This window comes from Chlorocebus sabaeus, chromosome 8 (assembly GCF_047675955.1).
Source record: "Chlorocebus sabaeus isolate Y175 chromosome 8, mChlSab1.0.hap1, whole genome shotgun sequence".
Classification (NCBI taxonomy): Eukaryota; Metazoa; Chordata; class Mammalia; order Primates; family Cercopithecidae; genus Chlorocebus; species Chlorocebus sabaeus.
Window position 1 is genome coordinate 97,456,615 of NC_132911.1, and position 16,683 is coordinate 97,473,297.

Consider the following 16,683-nt stretch of genomic DNA (forward strand, 5'->3'; position numbering starts at 1 on the left):
TGAGACAGAGTCTCGCTCTGTCGCCCAGACTGGAGTGCAGTGGCTGAATCTCAGCTCACTGCAAGCTCCGCCTCCCAGGTTTACGCTACTCTCCTGCCTCAGCCTCCTGAGTAGCTGGGACTACAGGCGCCCGCCACCTCGCCCGGCTAGTTTTTTGTATTTTTTAGTAGAGACGGGGTTTCACCAGGTTAGCCAGGATGGTCTCATCTCCTGACCTCGTGATCCGCCCGTCTCGGCCTCCCAAAGTGCTGGGATTACAGGCTTGAGCCACCGTGCCCGGCCTGAAACAAGCTTTAAATATTTGTTTTACTACTATTGACAAATCTTCCTTCATAAGCTATATTCTTTCAATAAAATAAGCATTATCTGCCACTTAATTATATTATTTATCTCTGAAATCCATGAAACAGTATTCATTTACATCTTTTATTTTCTTTAATTTCCTGTCATAGTTTCAAAGGATTTCTGAGCTTCTCAATTTAGTCACAGGCTCTGTACTCTTCTGTGTAATAGTAGATTGCTACCCACAGAAGAACATCTCAGGGGGCTGTCCCGAGACAAATTCCTTTACCAGGCTAGGAGAGTATGGTCAGGGTATAAAGTTTTATAATTGCTGACATCCCCTCTTAAACTGAGGGAGGAAGGAGAATTATTAAGATAATTAATTAACCTTAACCTGAAAAATGGGAATGGAGACTTGTGAGCTATGCCTGATTCCACTGTTGGGTAAAGGCTTCTTTAGTGATGGGAAACTGATTCCTTGCTCCATCACTGTTCCTCAGACCTGCAAATTTTTCATTTACACATGGAAATTTGTCTCTACTCTGATCTTTGGGCTCACTTCTGTGTTCTGCCTGGATGCTGGTTTTAATTCCCTGAGCATTACAGAGTACCAAACCCCACAGAGAAAGTGCAGCATTCCCAGCTACAATTCCTGCTACCTGGGATTTCCTGAAGCAACAGGAGATGGTAGTAAGGTGCTGTACGGTGGAGGGTGCACAGAGAAGAAAAGAGCTTCTAAGCTTTTCTATATTATGCCCCCAAAAGAGGGAAGTCTCTTGATTTCAGGAAGTCTCTTGGTCACAGAAGAAAATTTTAAAAAGACAGGAAGAAACCTACACTTTAAAAACACTGAGCTATAATTCACTGTGCAACTCTGGTTTTGAGTGTATACACAGATATATATATATATTTAGTATGTATGTATGTATGTCTCTCCATCCATGTTAGAACATTGTCATCACTTCAACCTTGTACAGTTTAGCTTTTGCCCCCGTCTGCTTCCCAACCCTGAGCAACCACCACTAATCTTCATCTCTATGGATCGAGCTATTCTGCACATTTCATAGAATGGAATCATCAAATACATTGACTTCTGCGACTGGCTTCTTTCACTTAGCCTGCTTTCAAGGCATATCCATGTTGTAGGATGTATCAGTACTTCATTCCTTTTTTTGACCAACTGATATTCCATTGTATGGATATACCACATTTTGTTTACTCATTTCAAGGACATTTCAGTTGTTTCCACCTTTTGGCTATTGTGAATACTAATATAAACATTTATGTACAAGTCTTTATGTAAACATACATTTTCATTTCTTTTGGATATATACGCAGGAGTGGAATGGCTGAATTACTGGTAACTTGATGCTTAAGCATTTGAGGAAGTGTCAGGCTATTTTCTAAAGTGAAGGCACCATTGTGTTTGCCCACCAGCAGTATATGAGGGTTACAACTTCTCTGCATCCTCAGTACTTGCTATTCATCAGCCCTCCTAGTGGGTTTGAAGTAGTAGTTTCATTGTAATAGTTGTCTCATTATAGTTTTGACTTGCATTCCATGATGATGCTTTTTTTTTCTTTTTTTAAAATAGAGACAAGGTCTCACTATGTTGCCCAGGCTGGTTTTGAACTCCTGGTCTCAAGTGATCCTCCCACTTCAGCCTCCCAAAGTGCTGGCATTTACAGGCGTGAGTCACTGTGCCTTGCCTGATGATGCTTTTGGCCATCTGTGTATATCTGCCTTGAACAAATGGCTATTGAGATCCTTTACCCTTTTTTTCTCCTTTTTTTTTTTTTTTTTTTTTTTTTTTTTTTTTTTTTTTGAGACGGATTCTCACTCTGTTGCCCAGGCTGGAGTGCAGTGGCGTGATCTCAGGTCACTGCAACCGCCACCTCCCAGATTCAAGTGATTCTCCTGCCTCAGCCTCCCAAGTAGCTGGGATTACAGGCATGCACCACCACTGTGCCTGGCTAATTTTTGTATTTTTAGTAGAGATGGGGTTTTGCCATGTTGGCCAGGCTGGTCGTGAACTCCTGATCTCAGGTGATCTGTGCACCTCCACCTCCCAAAGCTCTGCGATTACAGGCGTGAGCCACCATGCCCGACTCCTTTACCCTTATTTTAACTGGATTGTCTTATTTCTGAGTTGTGAGAGATTTTTATATATTCTAGATAGAAGTCCCTTATCAGATAATCTGCAGTTTTTCCCATTCTGTGGGTTGCCTTGTCACTTTCTTGATAGTGTCTTTGAAGCACAAGTTTTTAATTTTGATGAAATCCAATTTCTCTCTCTTCTTACTTGTGCTTTGATGTTATAACTAAGAATCCATTGCCAAATCCAAGGTCATGAATATTTATTCCTATGTTCTCTAACAGTTTTATAGTTTCAGCTCTTACATATCTTTGATCCATTTGAATTAATTTTTATATATGGTTAAATTTTGTAAAGGTTAAATATCATTATTTTGCATGTGACTGTCTAGTTGTTGCAGCACCATTTGTTGAAGAGACTATTCTTTCCTCAATTGAATGGTCATGGCATCTTTGTTGAAAATCAGTTGACGTGGTTTTACTTCTGGGCTCCCGTTCCTTTTCATTAATCTATGTGTCTATCCTTATGCCAGTACCACACTGTCCTAACATTGCTTTATGGTATGTCTTTAAATCAGGGAATGTGAGTCTTCGTACTTTCTTCAGATTTTTTAAAATTGATATGGCTATTCTGGATCTATTGCAATCCTGTATGAATCTTAGAATCAGTTTGTCAATTTCTACAAAGAAGTCAGTTCGGGTTCTTATAAGTATTATATCAAATATGTAGATTAATTTGAGGAGTATTGACATCTTAAGAGTAATTCTTCCTGTCCATGAACATGGGATGTTTTTCCATTTATTTTAATATTCTTTATCTTTAAGCACTATTTGTAGTCTTCAGAATATAAATTGTGCATATCTTTTGTTAAACTTCTTCCTATTTTATACTTCCTGTTGCTATCGTAAATGGGTTTGTTTTCCTAATTTCATTTTCAGATTGCTTGTCATAAATGTATAGAAAGACAGTTCATTTTTGCATAGACTTATGTCTTACAACCTTGCCAAACTTGATTATTAGTTCTAATAGTTTTTTAGTAGATTCGTTAAATTGAGATAAATTTAATAAATTGAGATAAATTGGATTTTCCACATACAAATTTTGTTTTCTGCAACAACCTACAATTTAAATGCAACCTCCCATAACCCTAGCAAACTCCCAGGAACATGAGCACCAGATTATCAATACCAGAGTCTGTTAGGATTCTCAATCTCCATTCTGCACATCATTCCTCATTACTGTCAAATTGCTTCCTTTCCAAGTAAGGCCACATTTGGGATCTTTTATGATAAAGAGGGATGTAGAAATCTCACAAGGTTGCCTGAAAGATCAGTCAAAAGGGTTACATTACAGCTCCTTTTTTTTTTAAAGAGCTGGTGTCTCCCTATGTTGCCCAGGCTGGTCTCGAACTCCTGGGCTCAAGCAATCCTCCCACCTTGACCTCCCCAGGTGCTGGGATTACAGGCGTGAGCTACCATGCCTGGCTGGCCCCCTTATTTCTAATAACAATATTCACATATTGCCATGTTGATCTTAGCATGTCTCATAAACATTTCTGTGAGAAGAGTACTTGGAAAAGTCAGATTATTGGTACCACTCTTAATTTGGGGAGAAACAGACAGAACATTCCTATTCTTACCTGTTACCAGGCTACTGCTTCTGATAAGGGCAGAGTTTGTGGCTCCTTTAACCACTCTGGAAGCAGAAATGATTGGCAGTAGTGAGCACTACTCATAACTGTGTGTGCATTACTGTGTTTGAGGTGAGTTTAATTGATAAGTCCATTTGAATTTTGGTATTGGAATTAAACAGCAAAGTAATACATTTTTGACAGACTTTTCATAGGAACTTTGCAGAGTCTCTCTCTGAAATAGGCTGTTACAAAACTTAGTGTACAAAATGAGAGAAAAATCACAATCCCATTTGTTTCCATGTATTAGGAAAAGTCATCCGTACATGATGAATGTCAAGGGAATTTCACAATTACAAAAAAGGTACTTAACCAGGAGTTACTCCTGTAACAAACGGGGATAGGAACTCAGTATGTAGTGAAGTAGCTGACATAAGCAGGAAACATCATAATTAATTTTTATAGCTTTATTTTTATTATAAATATAAATCGTAAAACTTATCCATAAAATTATAGAGAAAAATTTAGTCTTACCACCCAAAAATATTCACCATTTTTTATTTTACCCTTCCAGATTTTTCCTATGCATATATACAGAGACATGGTAATAACAATAACAAACATTTCTTAAACATTGACTGTGTGCCAGGTACCATTCTAAGCATTTTGCATGAATAAACTCATTAATTCCTCAAAACATCATTATGAGGAAGGTACTATTTTTAGCCCTGACAGTTATACATTAATGGGACCACCGTATATATAGCATCTCTTCTTAAAACTTATGGATATATTTATGCCAAGAAACAGATCCATATCATTTTTTGTTATCTTTATGATATTCTGCAGTATGGTTATACTGGTTCATTTAACCAGTCCTCATTGGTGAATGTCTAGGTTATTTTTGCAATTGTAGTTGTCACTGCATCATTACACGTCGTTAAACAGCAGCCTTAACTGCTAGCCCAGTTATTCTCTTGAGATAAATTACCAGATGTGGAGCTCCTCCTTCAGAGCATACACTTTTAATGTTAATATATATTTTTAAAACTTCTGTCCACAAAGGTTAAACCAGTTTACATTCCTACTAAACCTTGCATAAGCACAGGTACAATGATGAGTTTGTTTGGGTTTTTTGTTGTTGTTTTGAGACAGAGTCTCGCTCTGTCACACAGGCTGTAGTATGGTGGCATGATCTTGGCTTACTGCAACCTCTGCCTCCTGGATTCAAGTGATTCTCCTGCCTCAGCCTCCTGAGTAGCTGGGATTACAGGCGGGTACCACCATGCCCAGCTAATTTTTGTATTTTTAGTAGATGGGGTTTCACCATGTTGGCCAGGGTAGTCTAGAACTGCTGACCTCAGGTGATCCACCTGCCTCGGCCTCCCAAAGTGCTGGGATTACAGGCATGAGCCACTGCACCTGATGTGTTTTTTGTTTGTTTTATATGACAATGTTGACACCATAAGTTGCAGTATTTTTAATAGGACGATAGGTAAAAAATCAGTATCATTTGCATTATTACTGCTGAGCTTTTTAAATATATTTAGCAATACATTTCTTTAGTAAATTATATTTTTCTTTAACCTATATTTCTGTTGGATGTTGGAATTTCTTACTAATTTCTAAAAATTATTTATATTGAGACAATTACCCCTTCAAATGAAAGAGAAAGTATGTTGCAAATGTCTTTTCTCATTTTACTGCTTACAGTGTTTTTGTCACCTCTTTTCTTTTTATTGCCAGATCTGTCTGTCTTCTTTTTGGTTTCTTCCTTGGTGTCATGCTTAGAAAGGTTTTCATCCCCTAGGTTATATAAGTATTGCTTATACTTTCTTGATTTTTAACATATTTTAAACATTAAATATTGAGCTGGCAGCTGTGTTTTGCAGTGTTATGACATGGATATATAACTTTAATTTTCAAATGGGTAGACAGTTCTCCTGACATCCTTTATATCCTATACTCTGGAGAGCTGTCATTTCCTCTTTGCCAAAATGTTCTTAAAACCTTTTCGTTAAAGATCTCTTTTGTTAATCAAACAAGATAGAGGCTTTACTGTTAGTCACTATGTCCAATTTAGCTAGTTGACTTTGTTGTTCTTGTTGAGACAGAAGTCTCCAAATGTTGCCAAGCTGGTCTGGGGCACCTGGACCCAAGGGAACCTCCTGCCTCAGCCTGCCAAGTAGCTGGGATTATAGGCACATGCCATTGTGCCTGACTAGTTTATTTCTTGAGCATTAAAAATGGGTGTTTTGGCTTGTCATCAACTCTTAGTTCAGTTTTCCCTCTAGGAGTTTCCACACTCAAGAAAACCTGACTCCTTTCTGGTTTGCAACTATCATAAGGACACTAACAACTAAGAGTAGATCCCAGCCCTGGTCAGAAGCCATTCCTCCTCTAAAGTATTCCTGGGTATCTAGAGATACTTTAATATGAAATCCAAAATTGTATTTTAGCATAAGGCCGTTTATCAGTCAGTTGCCAGCCTGGTATACCTGAGCCCTCTCTAACTTACATGAAATGACAATAAGAGTGATTGTGAATCATAGTTACAAGTCTCTTTTAACCTAGACCCTGTCCTCTCAGTTAGAATGACATATATCACTGAGTAGCAATCAAAGCCTCTTAATGCTCCCTTAAGTGTTTTTCTAATCATCTAGGAAAGAATGGGGCTGGAGGGAAGAAGCACAGGCCACTGATAATTATCTATATGGCTGTCCTCCAAAGTATATGACCACTCTTTTCTGGGTTATCTTAGGAGAGCAGGGATGAAGGGAAATGTGTATTTGACTAGCCTTCTAATATAATCCATGCTTGAGTATTTTCTGCCTTGTTCTTATTCAGCCCAGTTCTCTCTACATTGCTTATTTTGTTACAATTAACAAGATGATACAATCATGTTTATTAAAAACTTGCCTGGTTTCCATCTTTTCCCTATCTACTGATTACCTCACCCCCTGCTTAGATGAACATGCACATCTTCACTCATACTTTTTGTTCATGATCTTCCTTGTCATAAGTTTCCATCATGCTTATATAGAGGTTACCTGCACAGTTTATCTGTGAAGGAAATTATTGATTCCGGCAAGAACAGCACAGTTCAGTGGGCAATAGCAGAAAAACCTTAAATGAGCAGAAAAACCTTATAGCCTTAGAATCAGATCTGTGTCTAAAGAGTCTTATCTGTGAGCAACACTGGGCAAGTCAATATCTGTAAACTGGAACGCTCTATGCAAATATATGGTATTATCATCAGTGGCAGGAGTGTCATTACTACCAAGTAACTCCTTTATGTTTAGAGAATACAAGTAGCATATAGTGTGGAACATAATTCCTGTTGAAAAAATGTTCTACTGTTTAAACATCAGTTGGAATTGCTAGAACACCAGCTTTATAACTGAACTGCTCTAATACTTAATAAGCATATGGTATTAAAAGTATACAGTAGCATACATTTTAGTCAGATCTTCTGTTATTATAAATGTCAGTTACTAAGTATAAAGAGAACTAACTAAAATAAAAAATAAGATGGAAGTGAATGGTGATAAAGGAAATACTTTGTATAATTTGAAGGTTTGGCAGCAAAAGGTCTTCACAACTGTTTCTCTTTCAGTTATCTTTTGTACTTTATTTGCCCTGTAGAAAAACAGATACTTCTATATTTTATAAAGTACCAAGAACTTCTATATTTTATAAAGTACCAAGACTATAGTGAGGAATAAAGTTACTATATTCATAAAGAAATTTAAATCATTGTTTAAATTCAATTCTTTGGTTTTTTTTAGACTATATTTTCTGAATTTATCACAATCGAAATGTTATTTCACGGCAAAGCTTTAGAGGTCTACACTGCTGCCTACCAGAATATACAAAACATTGATGAAGATGAAGATTTAGAGGTAGGACTATGTCTATCTAAGCTCAGTTCTTCTGTTAATGTGGAAATATTTAAAAGAGAACATTAGTTTGTATGTGATTAGTATCTTTTTTTTTTTTTGAGACAGAGTCTCACTCTGTTGCCCAGGTAGGAGTGCAGTAGTGTGATCTCAGCTCACTGCAACTTCCGCCTTGTGGGTTTAAGCAATTCTCCTGCCTCAGCCTCCCAACTAGCTTGGGTTACAGGTGCCCACCACCATGCCCAGCTAATTTTTGTATTTTTAGTAGAGACGGGGTTTCACCATGTTGGCCAGGCTGGTCTTGAACTCCTGATCTCAAGTGATGCGCCCACCTCGGCCTCCCAAAGTGCTGGGATTACAGGCATGAACCACCACGCCCAGCCATGATTAATATCTTAAATTTGAACACTACAGTGGTTATTATGTATAATCCAAAACAGATGAATTTTTATGATTTTCCATTTATTTTCAACTTTTCAAATTAACCATGGCAAAAGTTCCAGGAGTTAATTTATTAATAGCTAGTAAAATACAATTTACATAAAGCCATTAAATAAAATACTGTGTGTCATTTTGACTGGTGATATAAGCCCACTGAAGTGTGCTAAAAAATAACTAACATTTAGTGACTTCAGTAACATTTGAGTGTTTACATCATGCACAATACCCAAAGCTTTACATGCATTTTCCCATTCAAACCTCAAAATCTTAGGTGGTAGGTGCTGCTGTAACTCTCATTTTACAACTACAGAAACAGGCCGAGAGGATTTAAATAACTTATTTGTGGCCACTTAGCTAGTAAATAGCAGAATCAGGATTCTGACTATGTAATGTAATCACTAAGCTATGAAATAAATGTAGGTTATGTAAGCTTGCTTTATGCTGATGGTTTTAGTTGAATGCAGATAATTCTGATTGGCCAACTAACATTAGAGCAAGTAAATATCAAAGCCTGGTCCTCAATGAGCAATTCTGTAAATATCCAACCCTCTTACCTTCCAAAAGGAAAAAATAAAGGTACAAAAGTATTTATGCTGAAGTAAACTGTTCAAGACATACTTTCCTCATCTCATCTCTAATACAGAAGTGAAAAAAGCCATGTAATCCCAACATATAACAAGAATTCTGTATTAATAAAATATGGAAGTGCTTACCACTTAACAAATTTGAAGATTCCCCCCAATTTTTTTTTGTATCTTCCCCCTGCCTCCAAGACGGAGTCTTGCTCTGTCACCTAGTCTGGAGTGCAGTGGTGCGATCTCGGTTCACTGCAACCTCCACCTCCCAGGTTCAAGTGATTCTCCTGCCTCAGCCTCCCTAGTAGCCGGGATTACAGGTGCCTGCCACCACGCCCGGTGATTTTTCTATTTTTAGTAGAGATGGGGTTTCACCATATTGGCCAGGCTGCTTTCGAACTCCTGACCTCGTAATCTGCCCGCCTTGGCCTCCCAAAGTGCTGGGATCACAGGTGTGAGTCACTGCGCCTGGCCTAATTTTTTTTTGTATCTTAACTATCAATAAAGAGATCCTCTGAGCCTTCCCGTCCCATTACTCCATGGGCTTCAGGAAACTTAAAACCAGAATATAGGTTAAATAAAATGAAGAAAGTACATATTACAGTATGTGTATATATGTTTCTAATGTCAAAATCTAATTTGTTTTATATCAGTTATATATACATATTTATATTTCTCTATTTGTCAGTAATGACTTCCCAAGTGTTACTTCCAAACACTAAAGCTAAGGTGTCTTAACTTTCACTCCTTTTCATGTCCTGCTTTTAAAACTTGATTATGAAGGCCAGGCGCAGTGGCTCACGCCTGCAATCCCAGCACTTGGGGAGCCCAAGGCGGGTGGATCACTTGAAGTCAGGAGTTCAAGACCAGTCTGGCCACCATGGTGAAACCCCGTCTCTACTAAAAATACAAAAATTAGCTGGGCATGGTGGTGGGCACCTATAATCCGAGCTACTTGGGAGGCTGAGGCAAGAGAATCACTTGAACCCGGGAGGTGGAGGTTGCAGTTAGTTTATATTGTGCCACTGCACTCCAGCCTGGGTGACAGAGTGAGACTCCATCTCCAAAAATAAAAAGGGCGGGCACAGTGGCTCATGCCTGTAATCCCAATACTTTGGGAGGCCGAGGCAGGCGGATCACGTGGTCAGGATATTGATACCATCCTGGTCAACGTGGTGAAACCCCGTCTCAAAAATTAGCCCGGCTTGGTGGCACGCGCCTGTAATCCCAGCTACTTGGGAGGCTGAGGCAAGAGAATCGCTTGAATCCAGGAGTCGGAGGTTGCAGTGAGCCAAGATCACGCCATTGCACTCCAGCCTGGCAACAGAAACTCCATCCCAAAAAAAAAAAAAAAAAAATTGACTATCAAGCTTTCATCTGTCATTTATAAAATAATAAAATAGCAAATGTTTACATATTACATTGAGTCAGCTATTGATCTTTGCATTTTAACTATATTATTTTAATCCTCTCAACAACTTTGATGAAAGTACTTATTTCTGATTTCTGTGGATTAGAAAACGGAAGCATAGTGAAGTTAAGAAACTTCCCAGAGATCTCATAGCTACTAAGTAGCAGAGCTGAAAGTCTGACCCAGAAGTCTGACTACAAGGCCCATTATGCTTCAGTCCTCTCTACATTAGACTTCCAGAAGTATGGTTCTTGCTGAGTAACATTAATCATTTCCTACAAGAAGTAACACTGCATTTAGTGGCAGGTTCAAAAGTGATCCCCCAATTCTTCTTCAAGACTGTAGTCCACTTTATAAGTATTTTCATTCTTCTTTGTATAATACCTTTGACATACCATTTGTTAACTGACCTTAAAGTTCCTTCAAGCCCTTCAGTCCCCAAGGTTTTCCTTCTTATCCCAGAGGCCCTAGGTATTTTTTTGTTACACCACTTCCTTTATAACTTACCACTACTCTTAATCAGCCATCTAAGTAGTTTGTGGGAAAAGAGCTCTATGTAAAACTAAAGGTCTCAGGAATATGTGGTAGATTTTTTTTTTAATATCAACTCCCCTACTTTCTAGTGAATACTGAGCAAGTTAACTTACTCGCTCTTCAGCTTCCTCCTTTCTAAAATGGAGATACTGTAGTACTTACCTCGTGTCATGTTTGTTCAACAACTATTTATTGAGCACCTCATATGCGCCAAGCACCATTCTAAGTGTGAAGGATTTAGCATTCTAAGTTAGAAACAGTCCAAGTTGTCAAAGCAGTAACTTTAAATCTGCCAGGGAATTCGACATTTAAAAAAATAACTAACAATTTTTTAATAATATGACCAGTCCTATAAAGGGGGAAAAAAAAGTGTGCTGTGTGTAATGGAGGGTTACAAATAGTCTGGAGAATCAGAGTGATCTCTTAGAATCTTGAGAGATGCATGGGAGGGTGCCTGGCAAAAACTTTCAGGGAGAGGGCATAGATAGATATACAAAGGTCCTGAGGCAGGACTGTTGTGAAGAAAGAACAGTGTATTTAAAACAAACAGTTGAGAATCATGGCATGTCACGGAAAAAAACAAAAGCAAAACAGCACAGTATAGGGCACTAGCACATGTTCAATGAACCACGGGCATAAACTATTTATTATTATGCCATATAGCAATTGTGGAGAGAACAGTCTGGAGAGAATTGTGGGACCAGGGGAAGTAATTAATTCATGTAACTGATACAGTATCAAACAGGTACCTACCAAGAGGAAGGATCCTGTAAATACAAGGTCTCTTGGAAAGAAGCAAAGAAAACATGCAGAAAAAGACTGAGAAATAACTTGCTATTCTTCCAGATAGTCCATGCTTTGTGAGAACTGCTGGGATGTATTCCAGCTGCAGCCAGTGTTTTGTAGTTAGGCTCCTCTAGTTGTATCACAAACCATCTTAATTGTTTTTCACATAGAAAGTATTGTCGGCCAGGCGCGGTGGCTCAGGCCTGTAATCCCAGCACTTTGGGAGGCTGAGGCAGGCGGATCATGAGGTCAGGAGTTCGAGACCATCCTGGCCAACATGGTGAAACTCTGTCTCTACTAAAGATATAAAAAATTAGCCAGGCGTGGTGGCGCGTGCCTGTGATCCCAACTACTTGGGAGGCTGAGACCAAAGAATCACTTGACCCTGGGAGGCAGAGGTTGCAGTGAGCCAAGATCGCACCTTTGCACTCCAGCCTGGGTGAAAGGGTGAGAGTCCATCTCACGGGGAAAAAAAAAAAAAGTATTGTCAGGTCACCTCTGTATTAACTTCAGAGCACATTCAGATCTTGAGAACTGCTCTTAGAAGAAATACTGGACCATGTTGGAAAATGCATTATTGCCAATAAATTGGAGTAAAATGTTAATTTTAATAAATATTTAACTGGTATAGACTTGTACCCTAAGAGTTACATACTGTTTTCCATTTCCCACTTTAAATTCCAGCTTTGCTAGAAAAGTTAAAGGAATGTTTTTAAGAAAAATGTTTCTCCTCCAAATACCAGTTGTTTAATGAGTCATTGCTTTTTTTTTTTTTTTTTTTTTTGGTGGAGATGGAGTCTCATTCTGTTGCCCAGGTTGGAGTGCAGTGGCATGATCTCGGCTCACTGCAACCTCCGCCTCCCGGGTGCACGCCATTCTCCTGCTTCAGCCTCCCAAGTAGCTGGGACTACAGGCACCCACCACCTCGCCCAGCTAATTTTTTGTATTTTTAGTAGAGACAGGGTTTCAACGTGTTAGCCAAGATAGTCTCGATCTCCTGACCTCATGATCCGCCCGCCTCAGCCTCCCAAAGTGCTGGGACTGCAGGCGTGAGCCACTGCACCTGGCCCAAGTCATTGCATTTTTATATCATACCAGGATGTCAGTGGTCCATGTCTGGCACCAAAATTGAATTTGGTCCTTGGTAACCTGTTTACCTAATTAGCACCCCTGAATTACTTTAAAACACAAGTCTTACCTCCTATGTTTTATCCTTGATTCCTTCCGTGTCCTGCAGTTCTCTGAGATTTAAAGGAATGTATAGCCATCCCCTAATTTGGGTCTCCTTTTCCCCCCCATAGAAGATGTTAGTTAAATTCACTTTTGCCAAATGAATGATGTTAACTATGTTTGCAACTTAACGGTTAACATCATTCATTTGGCAAAAGTGAATTTAATTAACATCTTCTATTTGCCAGGGGAGAGATGCATAGATAAAACAGGGCTCCCTTGCTTAAGAGAGAACTTGAGACAGATACGTAATCGATTACAAAACACAGTTAAAAGCCATACTTGAGAGTATGAACAGTAGGAGCTACTCAGACAATAGGGGAATGTAGAAGAAAGATGGCGTTTTACATTGTTCTTGAAGGACAAGTAATTCTTGAAGGACAGTTTGCTGTAATTCTAGGCTAAGGAACCAGCATTGCAAAGGCATAGTATAACTTAGGTTCTGCATTTACAGTCAAGAGTCACAGAAAGTTTTAGAATAGAGAAAGAGGCCAAGCATGGTGGCTCACACTTGTAATCTCAGCATTACAGGAGGCTGAAGCAGGTGGTTTGTGGCCAGGAGTTTGAGACCGCCTGGGCAACATAGCAAGACACTGTCTGCACAAAAAATGAAAAAATTAGCCAGAGTACACCTGTGGCCCCAGCTACTCAGGAAGCTGAAGCAGGAGAATCACTTGAGCCCAGGAGTTTGAGGCTACAGTGAGCTATGACTGCACTACTGCATTTCAGCCTGAGTGACAGAGGGGTCCCTGTCTAAAAAAAGACAGCAATAACATATTTTGGCCTTAAATAAAAAGTAAGCTATAAAGGCATAGTATGTAGAGTCAATAAAAGAGAAGTGCCTCAGGTGAGAAAATTTGTAAGTTTTATATAAATTTTTTTTTTGAGACAGGGTCTCATCCTATTGCCCATGCTGGCGTGCAATGGCACAATCACGGCTCACTGCAGCCTTGACCTCTGAGCTTAGGTGATCCTCCCACCTCGGCTTCCCAAGTAGCTGGAATTATAGACACGTCCCACTATGCCTGGCTAATTTTCGTATTTTTTGTAGAGAGGGAGTTTCGCCATGTTGCCCAGGCTGGTCTTGAACTCCTAGGGCTCAAGCGATCCACCTGCGTCAGCCTCCCAAAGTGTCAGGTGAGAAATTTAGAGAGAATGCCCAGGCTTATAGCTTGGTCTTCTACGTAAAAGATAATGTCTTTTATTGTAATAGCTAATCTAGAGCTACACTGTTCAGTAGCCATTAGGCATATATAACTATTTAAAGTTCAATTTAAAAATTCAGCTCCTCAGCCACATGAACCACATTTCACGTACTTAGTAGCCACACATGGCCAGTGGCTACGTTTTTGTACAGTACAGAACAGCAAGCATTTCCATCATCTCAGAAAGTTCCACTGGACAGTGCTGGTCTAGAGCAGGAGATAATTGGGAGCATGAATACAGCTATCATAGGGTATGCTTGTCAGGGGATTAGTTGAAGGGTAGTCATTAACAGTGTAGATAAGATCTTGCAGAGAAACTTTGAGACAGAGTCTCGCTCTGTTGCCCAGGATGGAGTGCAGTGGTGTGATCTTGGCTCACTGCAACCTCTGCCTCCCAGGCTCAAGTGATTCTCCTGCCTCAGCCTCCCAAGTAGCTGGGACTACAGGCATGCACCACCACCCCTGGCTGATTGCTTTTTTAATTGTTTGGAGAGATGGAGTTTCGCCATGTTGCCCAGACTGGTCTCAAACTCCTAGGCTCAAGTGATCCTCCTGCCTTGGCCTCCCAAAGCGCTGGGATTATAGGCATGAGCCACTGTGCACAGCAGCATTGTTTTTATATATAAAAAGTGACCTAACGGAAACCCTTTAAAAATATTCTAGGTGTAAGTAGTAGAAAAAGAGATGTAAAGAAATAGAGAAACTAGGACAATGAAAGAGCTTGGTAGCATTTAAGTTTCAGGAAGGGGTTCAGTGAGGATGAAGAGGAAAAAAAGACCTTGGTGATGTGAGCAAGAGCAATTTTAGTGGAAGGTGAAAAGCTCAATTGTAGTTTGTTGATAAATAGAAATTTTTTTTAAAAAAAATGGAGATGAAGTCGAATATTCTAGAAAGTTTAAGAAGTTATACCTTGAGATAACTAAAAAAAAAAAAAAAAAAGAGAGAGACTGGTTTTGAGCTTGTTTTCTAGGAGAGGGAACCTGTGGACAGCAGAAGCTTTTGTTTGCTGGTTGGGTTTGAAGTTTTGGTTAAAGGAAAAAATGCATATTGGAAATAAATGAGAATGGTATTTCTAAAAAGAGAAAAGGGAAAGGAGGAAAGTTGAAGAGATTCATATCTGATAATCTTACCTAATTAGTCTATTAGAGAAGTAGTGGGGATAGGGTAGAAAAGATGGAGCTAGAAAGGCTTGAGAGTGGTAACATTTGGAAATAGTGCCTTAAGGAAAGAGAACTGACAAGTCATGGCATTCCAGACCCTAGTAAGGTTGGAATCCATACATTATAGTGGTTCCAATTTAGTCTTACGTAATTTTCATAGCAGTACTGCAGAGTTAAATTGGTAGGAGTTGACAATATGCAGAACAGAAAGATCCAAAGGTATGAGTCGCAGCCTCCCGACTAGCCTGCATGCTCTTGGAAGGTCTCAACTTTTGCGGTTCTCCTGGCAAAAGCATTTAAATGGTTGTTTCATGACTAATTACTGTTTAATATCTGTCATCATCTTGCATAGTTCAAATAGAATTTTTAGCTTTCATCTTTCTAGCTTATTTTTGTTTTTTCTTTTACATTTACAATAATTGGAATTTTGTCCATTTGGGGGCAGTTGTTTTAAAAAAAAAAAAAAAAAACTAAGGAACTTAATTTGACTGTCTTTTGTTTAGCATCTACTTTATAATGCTATTTTATCATTATAATAGGTTTTCCGAAATTCTCTGTATGCACCAGATTATTCATCTCGTTTAGATATTGTACGAGCAAATTCAAAGTCACCTCTTCAGAGATCACTGTCAGCTAAGTGTGTATCTGGAACAGGACAGGTGAGCAAGAAACCATACTCTTAAAGGAATTTGAGCTGCTGCCTTTGGAATTGTTGAGTTCTAAAAATGTTTCCCCTCAGTCATACCACCTCAGGTAATTTACCTTCCCCGGACCTATTTCCTCTTCTATTAATGACAGAAGATTGCACTAAGTTGCAGCTCTGTTATTTCTTAAGTATCTTTTATACTGTAATTACATATTACTCTCTAAAGCGTAACACTTCAGAGCAGAAGTGGAAAAGACAGAAGAATGCTTATGCAGATGTGTTATCTTCTATAATATGAAGAGCACAGATTCTGAAGTCAAACTTAGGTTTAAATCTCACTATCAAGACTTAGTGGATCTAATTAAATTATAAAGTTAAATACAAAATTATACCAAAAAATGGCTTTTACTGAACACAGAAATCATTTTTGTCTACATCCAGAAAGCCTGAGTTTCCCAGTATCTAGAGCAGGGGCTGACAAACTTTTTCTGTAAGATGTGGAGACTAAGTATCTTAGGCTTTGTGGGCCATATGGTTTCTACCCCAACAACTATAAATAACAACTGTAAGTAACACATAAAGCAGTATGACTGTGTTCTAATAAAATTCTATTTACAAAAGCAGGAGGCTGGCTGGGCCACAACTTGCCAAACCCTCATCTAGAGAGCTATGCCCTTTTCATATCTAGCCTTCAGAATATGAAACTCAACAAACTATTTTCAAAATACAACTTTTAGGTAAATTTCATACCTTCTATTTTCATTTGATTCTCCTCTGAGCATTTATTTT

At 38.9% G+C, this 16,683-nt stretch overlaps 1 protein-coding gene across 1 annotated transcript in view; it reads left to right on the plus strand.

The window, feature by feature from the left end:
• Positions 1-16,683, plus strand: part of CIBAR1 (CBY1 interacting BAR domain containing 1) — a 34,172-nt gene that overhangs the window by 11,458 nt on the left and 6,031 nt on the right. The window contains exons 7-8 of the mRNA XM_073018205.1: positions 7,796-7,909; positions 15,788-15,907. Coding sequence (XP_072874306.1) covers positions 7,796-7,909; positions 15,788-15,907 — 234 coding nt within the window. The remainder of the gene's footprint in view (positions 1-7,795; positions 7,910-15,787; positions 15,908-16,683) is intronic.